This window comes from Pleuronectes platessa, chromosome 5, assembly GCF_947347685.1.
Source record: "Pleuronectes platessa chromosome 5, fPlePla1.1, whole genome shotgun sequence".
Classification (NCBI taxonomy): domain Eukaryota; kingdom Metazoa; phylum Chordata; class Actinopteri; order Pleuronectiformes; family Pleuronectidae; genus Pleuronectes; species Pleuronectes platessa.
This window is the reverse complement of record NC_070630.1, coordinates 21,790,844-21,809,544: the sequence shown is the minus strand read 5'-3', so window position 1 is coordinate 21,809,544 and position 18,701 is coordinate 21,790,844. Positions and strand designations below refer to the sequence as shown.

Here is an 18,701-nt window from a genome sequence, read left to right as displayed (position 1 = left end):
GATAGATAGATGGATAGATGGATAGATGGATAGATAGATAGATTGATAGATGGATGGATGGATGGATGGATGGTTGGATGGACGGAGTGATGGAGATGATATTTGTTTTATATGTACTTTATATGCTCCACCCTAGCAGCCATGAGGACACTCAACTTTCCACACTAAGCTCACCTGCACATGTGTTTCGTGATATGTGTATGAATAAATTAACTGCTGAAGGTGCGGCAGCAAACATTTGAAACAGTGTAAAACACACAGTAAAACATAAGAGAACTAAGTTCGACATTCACATCACATTATTTTATTCTCCATTAGTTTCACCTCAAACACATACAGTATATAGACAGAAATGTGTTAAGCATTTGTGATAAAATGCTCATTTGTGGGACAACCCAAGGACTGAAAACTCTCCTCTCTTCAAGCTGCAAAAATACAAAAATAAAAAATATTAGTATATTATATTCCCTGTAAAGTCCAGAGTTGTTGTTGACATCATTACCTCTGCCAAGGAAGTTATGTTTACCTCTGCTTAGTTAAGAGCATTACACAAAAAGATTCTGAACAAATTACAATGAATCTTGGAAGAAAGATATGGTATCGGTGATGAAGAACCAATTCAATTTAGCTGCGGTTCCAGGAACTATTTTTCACTGTCTTTGAGATTGTGAGATATTGTGCTTTTCAACCTTTTTCTCAGACAATAATTCATGGATCTTGATGAAACGCATCAATCTTTTTTAGGTGACTGATATGTTTGTGTGTGTGCAATTTTGCGATGATCCAAATAAAAACCCAGATGCAGTTAATTTAAATATGGTCTCAAAAGGGGATTGATGCATCTTTGTGGAGTCTGATGCGTCAATGTTCTCCACTCAGTGCCATAGAGCCTCTTGAGAAGCCTATTGGTTCTGACCAATGAAAGACATTATTACTTTTTGTGGTTGGGTCAGAATGTTCTTGTATCATCATGTATTGTTACCTGCAGCACAAGTGTAGATGTATTCTGTCTCAGCCTGGTCACCTAAGAAAAAGAAGAATAGAAAGAGAGATGGATTTTTGAAAAATATAACCTTTCTTCATATATGCTTGATCTGGTCTCTGTAAAGGGACTTAGGGTTTGTCTGTGTGAGTGTTATATTTACTTGGCTGGTAGTAGTCATACATCTTGACCACGGCTGGCTTCAGGTTCTGCACTGGCAGCTCCTGGATGAGACGTAACTTGTAGTTGATGGGTATGTCCTTTGGTAGCTGTTGGTTAAAAAGAAAAGACAGATGACACAATAAGTAACAATCGGATAATCCTTATCTCTTGACCCTCACTGGGAATTCCGCTTACCTCCCGGATGTACACCATAACATGATCCTCCTTTTCTTCAACACGATCCACCAGCAGGGCGCCTTTGAGCTGTGGGGGGGAGGATAATCAACTGGGTTTCTCAACAATAACGGATGTAAACTAGTCTAAGTTACACTAATAAGTCACCTCCTTCAAAGACTGTGGATCTGGGACAAAGCCAGAGAGCATTTTGATGTCCAGGATCACCATGTTTGTATTTTCCTCTTTTCCATGATATCTGCAATAAACCATAAAGATGTGAAGTCCCATACCTTCACCATTGTCCTCACAGTTAGGATATGCTGGAGAATGTTGGCATACTGGTTCATCCACCATCAGGTACACACTGGTATTTACAGAGCATTGTTTGACAAAAATGTCAGTACACCTCCATCACTAATGTAACTTGTGGGAGTAGATTACTTACAGACACTTTAGCAACAGACTGAGTTTGTTTTTGGCGCAGTCAGCCCCTGGCTTGACCTCAACACTGAAGGATGTCACTTCAGTCGGAGTTGGGATGTTGTAGTTAAGACTAATCTGAGAAATAGGGAGACAAGGTAAAGTATAAGATTAAAAATACTGAAATAGAATATCAAGAATTTCCTTTCCTTAAATTTATGGAACAGAAGAACCATGCTCTCTTCAAGGGGAGTCACATTTACACATCCAGATTTTAGGTTGTTGTATTAAGTTTGTTGTTGTTGTAGCTGCACACTACAGGATAATCTGGATGAATTTTGACCTGATTCACCGCTTCTGACAATTCCGGGGGCGTTCAGTATATGTTTAATGGCTTTATGTAGCATCAAGTCATTTCCCAGGTTGTAAGAGTTTAGGACCACCTGGTCATTTCATTAAAATCAAAATCCAGTTATTAGAATAGTCAGACCTGCTCATTTATTTAAAATGAGAAGCAAAACTCTCTGCATACAGACACCACATATAATTGGAGATGCAGCACTTTCAGACTCTCTGCACTGCTACTGTAAGCCTGTTGAGGTGAGCATTTAACCAACAGAAGCAGTTATAGCTCCAGTGTTAACTGACCTGTATTGAAGCACACGCGCTGCCCTTCACCTTCACGCTGTACTTTCCTATCACGTCCTGTAGCGTCTTCTCCTGGTACAGCAGTTTGTTGTCCCTGTTCACATCAAATGACAGCTGACCACTGGGGGACTGGACCATCACTGTGCTTGAACCGTCTGGACTGAATACCAGAGTGGAGTAAAGAGCCAGAGCCTGAAGAGCCACCACTGTGTCCTATAAGAAACATAAAATACTTTATGTTACTTCAAATCTTTACACATAAAATCACTTGTGTTTACACATAGAGCAGGAAGAGGTGGAAGGTCACCATTAAAAAGTAAAAAGCTGACAATGGTGCATGGTCTAAGTAAACATGATTTCCACTTTTATCACGATAAGGAACTAAACTGAATTTCCTATTTATTTATTTTTTAACCTATTATTTGGAATTTTTACAGATAAGATAGGATACTATTCCTCATTCTACTTACAATCTAAATCATAAGCTAATTTATGTAAATACAGCATTTAGAAAACCTCTTGAATTGATACACACACACACACACACACACACACACACGTGGACACTTGGTTTTCACATGACAGCTCTGAGCACACATCTAGTCAATGAACCATTCCTCTGTTTGGCTTGTACCTGTGTGGATGAGAAGCCTCCATAATAGTTCTGCTGACCCGTCAGCCATCTGACAATGCGAGAGGTGTAGCCCAGGTCTTCAGCACTGGGCGAGGCACTGAGTTTGGCCAGCATCACATAGGAGCTGATCTCCACAGACAGAGAGGCCGATGTTTCTGTTGCTGTCTGAGACCAATGGAGGAAACCCCCTAAAACACACCCATCCACAAACATACAGGCATAAGGTCAGCTTCAGTGACAGTAAGTGAAGGCAGAATGATTTCCTTGAGGAGGACGGCAACTCGCCTTGTTTGTGTCCAACTTTGTCAAGGTGCGTCAGGAGGTGAGCACGGGTCTCCATGTCTCCTGCCAGGGTAAAGACATACGCCAACAGAGCTGTGGTGTAGGTGTTGCTGAGGTCATTGGCGGACTCCTTAAGGCAGGACAGGCTCTTCTTCACCACAGCATCCTGTAAAGTATATTTTAGATTGAGAAACTATGTGCCAATACATTACAAAAATAAAACTCAGAATTGAGATATTGTCACTATAGATATTGTCTTCAGTCCATCTTCAGAACCACTCAATTAAATAATGAAGAAAGATACAGAAGTAGCTAAATAACTACCAGTGTTGTAAGGCACTACAAAGACAAGTCATTATTTTATGAGGCCTACAACACAAACCAAAAGAACTGTTTGTGTTAAGATAGATTTTTCAATCTGAACTCTCCATGAGGAAAAGTAGCCGTTGTTATAGTTAGGTGCGGTTTATACATTGTAATAGTGCATATTATATTGTTAATTGTGAATCAGGATTAATTAAAAATTAGATAATTTTTGGGAGGGAGTTTACTCACATCAGTGGACGAATTAATTTCCAAGAAACCGGCAGTGATGTAAGCAGTAAGCGTCACTTCATCAGACACACCACCCTGTAGGAACGGAACAATACTCACAAATCCACACTGTGTGTGCAAGGCACAGGGACCCACTTAACAAACATGATTTTGGGCTTGCAGCCACATTCACTTTAATTTCATTAAACAAACGACTTTCACCCACACATTGTAAATAAAGAACAGCAAGATATTACTCAGTGATAATAAAAGGTCTATAGTGATATTGTTTTAATCACAGTCTATAGGAACAAAAAGCTCACCTTCATCCTGTTGTTAAAAAGTTTTCCTGACTGTTCAAAACAGCCATTTTTACGTTGTTTTTCCTCCAGCCAAGTTTTAGATGATTCAATATTCCTTGGGTCAATGTAGATGAACGATTTTGCTTTGGCAAAAGATCTCAACACGAAAGCAGTTAGCCTGAGGACATCAAAACACAGTTAGACACTGACAAAAGGAAAATAAGGAGACGCACTTGTTCTGTATACCGAACATAACACAATATGGTATAGGTCATAAGTTTGGCTAGTTCATGCATAAGGTACCAACTAGTGCAGGGCCCGTTCTAAACCTGCCTGTTTGGAATGGCATATTCTCTAGTTGTTTGTTAAAGCTCTAAAGCTACTTCAGAAATATCCCTTGACATTAGTGAGTCCTTCTCAAACAGTTCTAGAATACACTGTCCCTTTTTATTGTTTGTGTGCTGGACATTTTGTGCAAAGCGTTTTATAAACAGTCTATGGCGAAGAGTGAAGTTAGAAAACTTTGTGTTCATGCTACCTGGTTTATCTGCAATGAAGATCATAAATTCAATATTTTCCTAGAATATGAAACTGAATTTGATTGATAACTGTTACTTTGTGTTTCATATAAAAAAATTATGATTTACTGAACTACTGTTATTTTTTTATACATCGCATGTAAGCTATTTCAGAGGTCTGACACAATCTTTTCAAAATAATAGCTCTTTAATTCAACTTGATATAAGGCATTGCAGCACCAAAACAAACTTTGTGCTTTGACTGTTGTTGTCATGACGGAGATCAGCACCCACAATCAGAGATAGAGGAAGAAACATGATCAAATGATCAAATTGATCTGGCAGGACAGATATATTATTGGCCACAAACGGCCAGTTGGCAACGACAGCTGTAGTTTATCTGAGGACTCAGATGAAGACATGATCAACTCAGTTCACAGACTGCATGTGTAATAATACACATGCCAAGTGTGATGCCAACAAGATGAACGGTTCCCGAGATATGTATTCCACATACAGAAACACAGACAACTGTGGAATAAGTAGGTAGATCAAATAATTCTATGTACATCAGTTATTCCTCACCAAGTGTTCCCTGTTCCTGATCCAAATGTGCTGTAAGCTCCATCAATATGTTTGTAGTTCAGCTGTCTCTGGTAACCTATGGAATAAAATAAATACAATTTTATTAGGGCATAATGATTCACACCAGTCCTAGATTATTCAGCTGAAGCTAACTGAGGCTCACCGCTTGTCAGGAAGTTGGTAGACTTCTCCATGATGGCCGGTGTCAGCTGCTGTGTGTTTTTCAGGTACTGGAGGATGTAGATGTTGGGGGCCAGAAGCGCCATGTTCTGCTCACCACATCCATACGGCATCCTAAGCAGCCCATCCAGGTTTTTCAGGGCTCGACCCAGGATGTCGCCTGCACAAATACAGTGACTCACTAAACATGTAAATGACTTGACACACTGATATAAAACCATGTTAACAAGCTTCAAACACAGCTGATACAGAAGGCCATGCACTAAAGGAGTTTTGGTATTTTCCCTCAACTGTGCTGAATTCTTACATATAGTAATTGTGTTCTTTATACAAGTTTTATCCTGAAATCACAAGTGCTCCAGCAATTCAACACCAATCTGCACAATTGTGGGAACTGTTGGGTTTCTCTACAAATTTAAGGTCTTGACCTTTTTATGTCATAACCCTCAAGATTGAACTGAGCTGAATAACTTTGATTATAATTCATTCTTAATTTTATTCTGGATTTTTTGTGTGAAGCACTTTATAACCTTGTATAGATAGGTGCTTTACAAATAAAGTTATTATTATAATAATTTTATTGACTGAATAACTGTTTCCTGTATAATCTATGAAAGTGCATTGGTTGCATTATATGAGCAAATACAATCTCTCAAGAAGGACAATAACATCAACATCCAAACTTCCCTTTTTACTATCAATGTCCTCATTTCTGAGGCATCAAGAAAATGGTGAACTGTTAACTCTGCAAAATTAGTTTATCCGTTTACCCAGAACTGATAGTGAGGCACGAGCTGATCCATCGATCACATTCTCAGGGAGCTGTAACTCTACTTCCTCTGTCAAAGCCTCTCCTGTGTACGGACAGACAACAACCACCTTAGAGACAAACTCAAGCCACGGTCAGGAAACAAAGACTTCATTCAGATTTATGAACAGTTAGTGGATCCTGAATCATAGCAGTTCTGATGAAGCAATAAGATCAATACAATGAAACATTGGTCTGTCTTGAAGCACAACAGTTCAAATATTACATTTGTATGGACAAAATGTATGAAAATGCATTTAAGTAATGACTTTTGATAGATTTGGAGATGCTCTCATTAAACTTGGCTGAAAGGCCACAATAACCAATGTATGCTACCTTTTTGCAACTGGTGGTCTACTCACCTTTTGGACAGAGCAGCAGGTTGTGGGTCTTTGTCATTTCAGTTCCCTCAGCCTGAGAGGGAAAGAGATAGGGAATAATGAGAGTTGCAGAGTTTCCAACTTGTATTTTTTTTTAAGGGCTTAGGAATAAAGACCATTGCTATTATATATTAAAAACAACTACCTTTACTATGAGTGGTCGGGTGACCAAGTCGATACGGCCTCTTTCTGGAACGCTCACAATCTCATTGTCACAGGAAGTGTGAGATGCCACAGCCTCAGCACTCACCGACACATTCACAACCCCTTTGAAAAAATGTTAATTAAACCCTGTTTGAAACTTGATCAATTATCTCACATCCAATAAATTTCAAAAGTATTTTGCCGCTGTGATGGATTTCCCTGATTCCACAGAGATTTAAAAAATACGGAAATAGGCACAGTAATTCCACTACCTTGGCAAAAGTATGGATGAAAGCTTGAAGACTAACCTAAAGCTGTAGGGGACATGTTCCAGCTGAGGGTCAAGCGCTCATTGCCACACAAACAGGATGTGTACTTGTCACCAGAGAGGGGGGTGAGGGTGTAATCTAAGGAGTGTGCTGGCGTCACAGAGACCTGTTCAAGAGACACAACAATATATTTTGAAACTGCTGATGTGAAGCGAAATGTGAACAAATCCTCAAACTGCTGCATGTTTGGAGACATACAAACCTGATTCCACGTCTCAGTCACGTTGATACTAATAAAATTAGGAATAAACCAAAATGCGTCCGAAACCACTGTTTATCTTTAAAATGTACATCTTGCATTATTATATATATTAACTGTTTAAATGAGACACATTAGATGCTTGTTTAATTCACAACTAATTCATAAGGTGTGATGTACATTCATTAGTGTACACATGAATTCAATATATATTAAAGGGCATCATCAACATTGCATTATATGTGTAGGATGCCCACAGGGTCTCCACAGAAGGGTTGGTGAAGTATTTTGAATCTCAATTGTTCATAACAGTTATTAGAAAAAAAAATTGGAATCAAATTAAGATTTCACCATGAATTTGGCTACATAAAGTAATTTCAACAACCCTGCAAAACATTCTCTTCAAACTCACGTTTGTGATTCGTTCCAATTCGTAAATGTTTGCAGGCAAAGACATAAGATCTACTAAACATCATAAAGTTAATGTTGTCATTATGATGCTAGATTGTTGCCATGCAGACATAAGTTTACTGACTTTTTAAAACTTCCTTTACCATGATGCAGCTGGAAAGGTAGTTGAAGATGGTTGCCTTCAGTTCAAAGTGCTCCCCCCGGATGATGGAGTAGGGCATCGTGAGCTCGAGGAAGAAGGGCTGGAAGACGGTGATTTCTTTACGAGGAGCCAAGCCAAAACCCTGAGGGGACAAACAGAAAGCCTCCGTCTCCCAGGTGGTGATGGTATCAGGGACAAGGAGGGACACATCCTTCGTCCCGGATGCTCTGGATTAACAAATACAGAGAGACACAGATACTGTGAGCTACAAAAACTTGACAAAAAACTTGATAAATTTGACTATAAAATCGTCATTGCAGATAAACCATGTAGGATGTTTTCTAAATTCCCTCTGCACCATACAATGTGTATAAAAAAAAGTTCTGCACACAAAAAACAAAAAAATTACAGTATGCTGCAAAATTGTTTGAGGCGGACTTATTAATAAGAAGGAATAATTCTCTGGTACAATATAATATAATAAACAGTTTGAAGGGAAAAAGCAGAAAAACAGAAAGAAAAAGTCTGTTACACATCCAACAATGTAATAATGTAAAGTCATACTAATATCCAAATCATATACAAGCTCACCCAACTGCCACCAGGTCCCATATCCAAGTCTCGGGGAAGAAAGTACGGACTGTCTCTATAACTGGAAGAGGAGGGTATGGGGCACCTTGACCAGTTGGCCCGGCCATTTCCACTCTCATACGGGCAACTACAGGAACACTGTTATATGCAATTTCTGAAAAGAAACAAGGAGATATTCAAGTGGAACGACAGCCGTAAGTAGTGGTGGGATAACGTAGTACATTTACTTAGTGACTGTACTTAAGTACATTTTTCATGATGTGTACTTTACTGAAGTAGATTATTTTTGTATGTTGTAATCAATGAAAGATCTGTATCTCTGAACCAATCAGGACATGCAGGAACATTAGACACTGCCTCTTTTAACTCCAGCAAAGCTGCAGATGGAAAATGGATTTGACCAGCCATTATGATGAATAGGTAGATGGTTGACAAACAGATATGTCAACGGAAAAGTTTACCAATATTGTTAAAGGAGAGAAATTTGGAGCCCTGTCATTTCCTATCTTAACAATGGCGATGTTGGTAATCTCAAGGATCCAGAGAATGATTAACAAATAAAATAAAGAGAGCGGACTGCTGGATGTCCGGAGCGGTGGGGAGCCCTGTTAAGTATTAAATTGCTAATGTGTACTATCATTAGTTAGCCACTTATTATATTGTTGTTACGTACAGTGCTCTGTATGTCTTGTATGTATGCATGTTATAGGCCTACATGTATTGTGTTCTGTTTTGTGTTGTTGGTTTGTGTAGTTGTTTTGTCTCCTCCTCCTGTTTTCATTCTCCTACTTTACAGATGTGCACACCGGGTTCCAATCATCAAATCACCACACCTGTTCCAGATCTCCCATCAAACATTCCCGTTTAAATAGTCCTTTGTTTTGTTAGCAAGGGGGGCTTTGGGTTGAGCTCTGGCTGAGCTCTGATTATTTTTGCTTGGTTGTTTGCTGGTGTATTGCTTTATCTTTAGTTTTGTCTTTGTTAATTTTTTTTGTTGGGCGCAGAGGCTTGCGCACAGGTTTTTTGTTGTGCGCACAGGTACAATGAGGACAGGTAAGATACTCCGGGGTCTACCACTCTACCGCTGTACTTTTGGGTGCTAAGCCTGTAAAGGGGGGGGGGGGGGGTATTTATGTTATTTTCTTTGGTGCCACTGATAGTCCTTGTTGATCGCTGTGTTGCTTTCTGTAAATAAATACTTTCTTTGCTTCATATCGGGTCCTGGCTTTTTTGCGACTACACCCTCACTTCCCCAAACCTGTTGCATATATGTTATGTCCTACTCCGAGCCACCAGGGTGCGTAAAAATTGTGTTTGTATTATGTGCTTCTGATTGTCATTATTTCCTTTTTCCTATTATTAGATATGGGGTGGAGTGGCAATGTTGATTAAAAAAAATGTATTATCGATGTACTGATATTGTAGTGGGTGGGGGTTAAAGGGCAATGGTGTGTATATAATATTAATTATTTCTGGAAAATCAATAAATAAATGTAGGGAAAAAGTAACGATGAATAGGCTACACTCGGCATGTACTTTTACTTTCAATAATTTACAACTATGTAAAGGTAAGTACTTACTTATACAAGAAAAAAAATAGAAACAATAGAAATGCTAATGTGGTCCTCTTACTTTTACTTGAGTTTATTTTAGTTTATTCATTGAGTGAAATGTTTCAGTAATTCCTCTTTGATTTATTGCACCTAATCCAGTGTGTGTTTCTTAACAGTGCAGAACATTTACCATATTCACGATGGCCACCTTCGTGGTATTCTCTTCCTCTGAAGTTGAGGCATGGAGGCATTCGGATAAACAAGTTTGTAGCCATCTTCAATCCAACGTTCTAGATATTTGAACAACATACAACCATTTACTACGTGTAAAAAACAATTAAACTCTCTATATGTCGGTAACTGTATGTGGATTTACCTGGAAAACTGTAAACGCATCAGTTCTCTCAGAAGGATGTGGATGAATGTATCTTCTTGGTCTCACCCGCAAGCATTCTACTTTATCATTTACATCATATGGAACATAAGACGCTTTGGAGACAGGCAACAAGTCAAAAATCTGTAAAGAAAAAAAGGTTGAAAGCTTGAAACTGCTGCATGAAGATCTGATGACTGTATTCGTAGATTTAGGGCAGCTTCATCTCAAAAGGTGGTTGTCAAGTACAAAACACTCGTTATCTACTACACGATTGGTATGAGATTGTTATGGTTTTCTGTTTGTTGAATTACGTCTGAAGATAGGTCACTAATCAGCTACAATATTTACCCCTGAAACTCCAAAAGCGTTTTGTGGATTCAAACACAATTAGAAAATGTCCCCTTCTGGATGAACTATCCCTTTAAAGGTAACATAATTAGCATTGAACTGCATTAAACAGCTATGTTACACTGGTGGTAACAAGTGTACCTCCCTGGAAGAGGGACAAGAAAAACAATCAGAACATAAAGCCATAGCCTCTGGGTAACTGATATTATTAACGGTGGAAAAGATTTTGTAGAGGAAAACTAGAATAAAACTCCAGGATGTCAGCATCTATTTGTAGAGGAGCAGTTACCTTGTCTGCAGTCAGGCCCTCCCCTGGTCTCATGATGAGGACGCTCTGGTCGACAGCGCTCACTCCACACAGGGAGTCTGGTTGGGCCTTCAGCTGCATGGTGGTCTCCTCTCCTGGGACTGCTGAGGATGGAAGAAACTCCAGCGACACCTGACAAACACAGAAAACACACATCACACCATCTGGACGTTTTTGGAATGAGACTAGAGCCTATAATATTGACAGTGGGACATTAATTTATATTCTACCCAAACTTTTTTAAATGGTCAACAAATGTAAAAAAAGATGAATGAGCTGGTAAGTGTTCTGGAGGGGAGTGGCCATATGGCAGATTGACCTTTCGGAGTTTGCGGTATAAACAAACTCAAATTGGCTGAAGTCATGTATTTCAAAGCTTGATCAAACCTCAGGACAGATGTGGAGAGCTACAGACTTGACTGCTGACAGGGGTTATTGTGCACTTTTATACGCACTACAGTTTGGGAGATGACAACAAAATATGTCTGGTTTGTCACTGAACTCAGGTAAAGGTAATTCATCTGATGTGAGTGTGGTTTCTCTACATAAACATATCTTCTACAAGTGCCATCTAGATAATTGATTAATTGATTCATAAATGCTCATTGTGGCCTTTCAAATCTAATTCCCTGTTTGTTTTGTATTATTGGGCATATTCTAATAAGAAGCCTTGTTTTGATCCGCTCCCATTTGCTCTAATTCTTTGTCCTCTCCTCCTATAGGACAGGGCTGCATACACACACACACACACACACACACACACACACACACACACACACAAACTGAGCGGTAACACAGTGAAAGAGTCGAACTTGCCGACTTCTTTCTCAAACTGGCTTGCTACTCCATATCCTTGTGGAAAGCCTGGGTACATATCCACATTATGTGGCAAACACTTTCTGCACCTACATCTGACAAGCGGAGCTGGTGCCTCAGGTTTTCTTCTATACTGACCTTGTGACTGAAGCACTTCTCTACGGAGAAGTCAGCACTGTTAGCGATCACAGTCTCACTGGGGAGGACGGCGTAGGCCAAGACCTGGACTTCTGGCGCCATTTCTGGATGCACATTCAACTCAAAGGAAATTCCACCCTCAGTCACTAAAAGGTGAAGTTAGAAACAACAAGTATCATCCACATGTCTCCATGTTATAAAACAGCAGTAGATGTATATTTTCATTCCATGTAAATCTCAAATATACGATTTTCCAGACTCATGATTAAAGCCGGTCTGTGCTCACCTGGAAGGTCTTGAACTTCAATCTGTTTAAATTCTTGCATGATAATGGCCCCTCTGGATAAGACCTAGAGAGTTTGAGAGAAAATGGCTGAATAAATGAGTCATGAAAATAAAACTCATTCCCTGGCAAACTAGATTACAAGTAGAGGTTTTTTTATTTAATTTAATGAACCTTTATTTATAAACGAGATTTATTGAGGGAGGCCTCATTTGAAATTAAGTAAATTGAGCGGATACAATAAAATAAAATAAATAAACAGATGCAGGGAATAAATGAACACAGTAGATATGATGCAAATAGAATACAGATCATAAAACAATTCAAGTAAAACCAAGTAAAACACATTAAGAAGATACAGCTAAATGTCTGTCAAGCATGAATTAAAATTCCCCTGGGGGAACTGAAGATATAATTTTTAAGATACTTTGCCATGAGTTCCAGGCAGTAGGCGAAAATAAACTAAAAGCATTTCTACTAACCTCTGTTCAAATGCGAGGGGCCTGCAATGGAAGCCATTCATTTAAACACTTTTGATATCTGAACTGATTTCATTTGAAAATACATTTTCCATGTACATATTTCTGTGAAAAACATCTTCTGATAAGCTGAGAACTAGTTCACCGACAACTCACCAGGTAGATCACCATTACGGAGGCCCCTTTCTCTCCAACGACAGTGTATTTGATGGAGATCTCTTCTTTTGTGTCACAAGACAGAGGATTTGTCTTCTTCACCACCTCCAGGGAGCTGACTGTTTGGGTGTCAGCAGAGGGAGGCTGGCTCATAGACACTGTGTGTTGGCCAGTCTCGTAGTATCGAGTTCTATGACCAGAGTAGCCCAATATTGGTTTATTACTAACCTATATCGTAGAAAAGAAACCAGATGAAGTGGAGGAATACATTGAAAAGTGAGTTCAGTTATCATAGAAAAGCTGAATGTCAAAGTAAAGACACAGTTCTTGTTGCAATATGGCCACTATACAATGGTGCACCCATGATCCGCTGCTGTACTTTTAGAAAACACCTTAGCTTCTCACTCTTGTGCCATGTTGTCATTGTCATGAAGGTGTTTTATGTGGCTGACGAGTTATCTCCTACTTACGTGCAGGTTGATCTCTCCATTGAGTTCAGCTGTGGAGAATGAGAAAGTGGCCACACCATCGCTGTCAGAGGTGAGATTCTGCAGCAGACGTGAGGACCACCTGACACCTTCAAACAAGTAGACCTTCATGTCAGCTATGGGTGTATCATTGAAGTGAACCGCTTTAACCTGTTAGGGGCGGAGCGTTGTGTCAGTGAGGATACAGATCGCTTTCGTCGAATGACAGTGAGGACGTGAAGGGAACAATCTGCACTTACTTTTCCTTCCACATTTGATCCTTTGTCATAAATCTTGGGTGTGTCAATGAACAGCAGCTTTCCAATAACATATGAAATCTGCAGTCTCTTCATTTGTTGGAGGGAAATGCCTATGAAGAAATCCTCCATGTTACATTGATGTATGCAACATGTTGTTCAAGTAAAATATACTGTATAAATTTGCTACAAAATATCTCTTTGATGTATGAACAAAATATTAAATATTACAAAGACTTGCCTGTCCCTTCCTCTTCCACTTCAACAATCAGATCCAGGTAATCTTGAAGCACCTTTTGGTCGAGTTTTGTGAAAGTTGTCATCTTGAAGGTAAAAGAGGCACAACCTTTCTTTCCCGTCTAAAATCACAAATGAATTGAGATTAGATGGATGTAATTCAAACTTAAACTCCTTTTATTCGTTCAGATTTCACCTAAGTAGTTTCTCAGTATTTACATTCTGAGGGTCATGCTCTTCTCAGACTACTATGTTCTGCAGACTGACATTACAGTTTAACCTGGAAAATGTTCGGAGCACCAAAGTAACCACTTAGTAACCATTAACAAATGTCATTGTAATTAACGTGAATATTTAGGACTGAAACTGCCAAAATAAAAAAGGAATAAATAAATAAATCATTCAAAAATATCAATAATAAACATATACATAAATAAATAATTAAATACACAATACATACAGTTTGAAACATTAATGTATTAAATAAATACATTTAAAAAAATATATATTTTCACGATTATTTATTTATGTCCCTAAAATCCACTACCATCAACTGGCGGTAGGTATTGATTAGTGCAGTAGAACAAAGAATATCTTCCATCTTGTCCTATGTTCTAAAAAAGCATAGAGGTAAAGAAGTACGATCTACTGAAGGGGCCACATACAGTAGCTTTCAAAGCACTGCCATACAAGCCTCTAGCCAGTCAGATTTACCTTCAGCCTCAGCGCACCCTCATGTTCTGTCTGTATCATTGATTACAATACCAAAACACTTGATGAAGCTAAGGTGCAAAACTGATGTTGTGTCCCTAACATCCACTGTTGGCAACTAACACTTGCTAACATGTAGATGGTAGTTGGTTCCCTAAATTGTGCAGAAGAACTTCAAACGTACGTGGATTATTCAATATCTTGTCCCGGGTTTTAAAATAAAATAAGAATTCATGTTTTTTTAAATGTATTTAACTTACTTATTTATTTGTTTAATCCTGCAAGAATGCAATCTGCATTTTCATTTCATTTTGTTCTGTATTTCTGTGTCTGTATGTTAATGAGATGGGTGGGGTTTACTCAGTCTTACGCTGGCATATAAAAGTAAATAAATAAATAGATATGGTAAATAAAGTAAATTAATACATTTATATTTGAATGAAGTACATGTCACCTTACCCACACTGATACACAGAAAAACACAGTTACACTTTGCTCCTTGTTTCTGCTGAGAGATGATTCTGTCCACTCTACCTCCTTTGTCTCCTCGTAGCATGGGGGTGTTATGTCAGGAAGTCCCTCTGGATTATCAGGAGTAACTATAGCAACATAATAGTGACTAAGAGGTCGGCAGACCTTAACTTTGACACTGCCTGGCACAGGTTGTCCATATGTATACCTACGAAACATATTGTGATTGTTGAAAAGTAGACAAAAGAGTGGCTGAAGAGTTACAGTATTTTTGGGAGTACACATGTGAAGCAAAGGATTTGACTTACTTTGCACATATTTCAGCTTTTATTTCTTCCTGCTCAATACTGATGACATCATCTGCCGTTATTTTTACATCAAATTTAGGCAAAACTGTGGATGAAATATGGTTATTACACATTTGCTACATTGCGGGTAGATGGAAATGGTTTCTTTTTTTCTTAAATTGCCATAACTTACCATATTTCTCCACCTTGAAACTGTGATATATTTTAACCTCGCCAACGGTCACAATAACCTGGTAGGTTCCTTCCTGGGCCTCAGAGTTCAAGGAGTAAGAAAGTTGCAGTATGCTGCTATCGGCTGTTTTATTCAGCCACTGTGCAACTCGGTTATCATTAGAATCCTATTTCATAAAATAAATGGGAAGGAACATGTGTTTATGACACAAAATGAAACTCATGTAAAGGGATGTCACACAGAAATACAGCGCTCAACATGCTGCTCATTATTTCATATTCTCCTTCTGATCAAATTTAACCCAACTATAAGCCCACACTTCAACTACATACAGTGTTATTTTTCAAACTACTCTAAAAGCCTTAGCAACACACTGTTCAATTACAGATACTGTATATACAGAAACAAATGAACATTTCATTAACAAAAATATTTAATGTAATCTGAAAAGAAATCATCTGCAAAGGTCGATTTACTGGCATTGATTAGCTTTTCCATATCATTGAACACTGGTTGACAACCACAGATTGAATTAAGATTTTTAATTCATCAGAACATATTGACTTGATATAAAGGGCACATATTTTACACCTTTCTGGGATGTAATTTGAGGTATTGGTACCCCTAAGATGATATATCAGTGGTTTGAAGTAAAAAAAACTGCTGCAACGTGTGTTTCTATGTCGGCTGAATAGGGTAGCGAGAAGATTGCGATTCAATGATGACATCACACACGGAGAGGAGGCACGAAACCTAACGTTCCTGTAACATATTTCTTAGAATTGACTGACTGAAAAAGTCTGTGGAGAGACTGTTTTCATACATGAAGGGTCCCTACTGACCCCTTCAAGTAATTAGGTATAGTAAAGGCCCAGAAAATATACTTTGCACAATATGGGCCCCTTAAAAAGGAAAAGGCACAAATATGTAAAAAGATTTAACTTTCATCAATGTTGTAACAGTTGTTCACTTGTAAACCCTCTTGTTTCAGTGAAGCCAAATTTGATTGTTGGTAGCAAAATCTTTAAAAGTTTATTTATTCTTAAAGTTTGAGAATTTCGAAATACTCACAAAACATTTTGTTGACTTGTTTACTCAGCTCTACGGGCACTTTATGATGTTGGTAGGTTTACATTTTACCAAAATGTAAAGCTCCTCTACCTCCAGTATACAGTGTATTAAAGTTTGAGTGTATTATAGTGTGGATGTTAGACTTACCTCAACTTCAATTATATTGTACTGCAAGAGAAGAAAGAAAGAAACAAAGAGAACTTTGTTGAAAGACAGGTTGCTTTACATTGATCTCATCAGGCAGTTTCCTAATGAGGGTGGGTAGGAAATCAACAACACAATAGTATCGAGCAGCTAAAGCTCTAATGTGTTGCTATCAATTATCTAATACAGAGACCAACAAGGTCAGGTTCTATTTTCTTCATTAACATGTTGCGATATGAGAAACTAGTGTTAGCGGCCTGTAGGTCTATTGACTCCGCAAAGTCCTGCCTGTGACCCTTCATCAGGAACTGACTGATTAGAGACATACAGTAACTGGGGTTAAAGGGCAAATCTATGTCTGTCACTTCATTGCATAACTGATGTTCAGTTTAACCCATTCAGCCAAATTAAACCTGCACCGTTGTCACACAGGATCACTGATACTGTGGTTTGTGATTTGAAATACTCACCAGCCGATTGGTGGGTCTCATCCTGCTGTCCAGTGTGACGACTCTGAAATGCACTGAGAAATTCAAAGAGGTTACATGAAGCTTTTGCTAAATATCATATCCGGCCACTTCAACTGCCGTCTGCACAGAGCTGATAACGTAACTACCAAACCTGAGATTACAAAAAGAGGCTGGTACTGTTTGGCTTTAAAAACATTCTCTCTGTTGTCTCTTTGTTTCTGATTCCCTCAGGAAGCCTCCAACACATAAGACCCAACTTGAATTGAAATGAAAATACCAGAGTAAAATTAAAGCAAAAAGTGATAAAACAAGATAAGATGTATTTTCTTTGTTGATCTGTAAGATATTTAGTCTGTCACCATCCGCCACGATTATTCTATTATTCTATTGATACACATGTATATCTGATATACAGCATATTCGGCACAACAACATAGATCATTAGATCAAAATTACTTGTTTGTCCAGGGAGGTAGATGGGTTTATCTGTTTGGACAAACGTCATCGGTTGGTAGACAGTGGCCTTGACTTTCCTCACTTCTTTTGAGTAAAATGTTTTGCCTTTCAACTCCACCTCAAAGTTGTACACCTCTTGATTCTGCACCAGGGGAACCTGTGAGAGAAACATATTTTGTAGGCACCAGGAGAACTATGTGTGTTAATACTTGATAAATTAACATGTCTTTGTTTTCAAAGCCTTTCTCATGAGCTGACCTTAAAATCAACGCAGTCATGAAACTCCTGACTGGAGGATTTACTCAGAAGGGTTGTGTTCATTTCAGCAGAAATCAGAGTGATGGTCATGTCCAGAGTCTCGTTGGGCTTCAGGAGACTTGCACAAAATTTGGTTTCAGCTCCAGCCTCAAGAACTGCAGGGATGGCTACCATGTAATGCCTATAGACACAGAAACATAAACATATGCCATTGGGTAGCCTGTCACACTGGATCTCAAACACAGGGAACACCAACACAAACCTTTGTAGCTCATCAACAAGATCTAAACCCTGTTTTGAAAAGAAAGTACACACACATAAAAAAATAACAGGCAAACTTACGGTCCTGCAATGACTTGAGCGACACACATGCAGCTCAAGAGGACACAGAGTGTCCATGTCCACATCTGAATCCCAGGATGACCCATGACTGACTGAGATGATCCTCACAGTCAGCGTCTGTTAAATAGCCGTTGATACAGAACCCACGCCACCCCACCCTCCAATCACAAACACACACCCACACACAGACATACTGTATCCCCCCACACACTCTCATGCAACTGCTCTATTTAATTTCCAGTAAGTCTTGACTCGTAAGTCAATCCTTTATAGACTTAGCGTATAAGACTGTGTCAGAGATGCCTTTAAATATATTTAATATTGTGCATTGTGGTCTGAAAAATGTAAGTTTAATATTCAAAAAGTATATAAGTTCAAATCTAAAAAAAGTTAAAATTGGGCTCTGCAGGACTAAATTACAACAAGTGACAAACTAGAAACTAGAGCTGGAAC

General features: G+C 38.7%; 1 protein-coding gene across 1 annotated transcript; it reads right to left on the bottom strand.

The window, feature by feature from the left end:
• Positions 1-281: 281 nt before the first annotated feature.
• On the bottom strand, positions 282-18,402 carry LOC128440868 (alpha-2-macroglobulin). Its single transcript, XM_053423709.1, has 36 exons — positions 18,249-18,402; positions 17,907-18,087; positions 17,649-17,805; positions 17,193-17,245; positions 16,726-16,746; positions 15,508-15,673; positions 15,336-15,420; positions 15,091-15,235; positions 13,850-13,967; positions 13,612-13,721; positions 13,355-13,522; positions 12,885-13,112; positions 12,253-12,316; positions 11,967-12,112; positions 10,995-11,144; positions 10,358-10,498; positions 10,172-10,271; positions 8,429-8,582; positions 7,839-8,064; positions 7,065-7,191; positions 6,758-6,879; positions 6,595-6,646; positions 6,195-6,278; positions 5,408-5,584; positions 5,245-5,320; positions 4,163-4,319; positions 3,861-3,935; positions 3,309-3,471; positions 3,024-3,211; positions 2,390-2,602; positions 1,767-1,879; positions 1,487-1,577; positions 1,340-1,408; positions 1,146-1,251; positions 983-1,024; positions 282-425 (listed from the first exon to the last, which is right to left on the bottom strand). Exons 1-36 carry the CDS (start codon positions 18,332-18,334, stop codon positions 421-423), a joined length of 4,359 nt encoding a protein of 1,452 aa, XP_053279684.1. The 5' UTR covers positions 18,335-18,402; the 3' UTR covers positions 282-420.
• Positions 18,403-18,701: the final 299 nt, after the last annotated feature.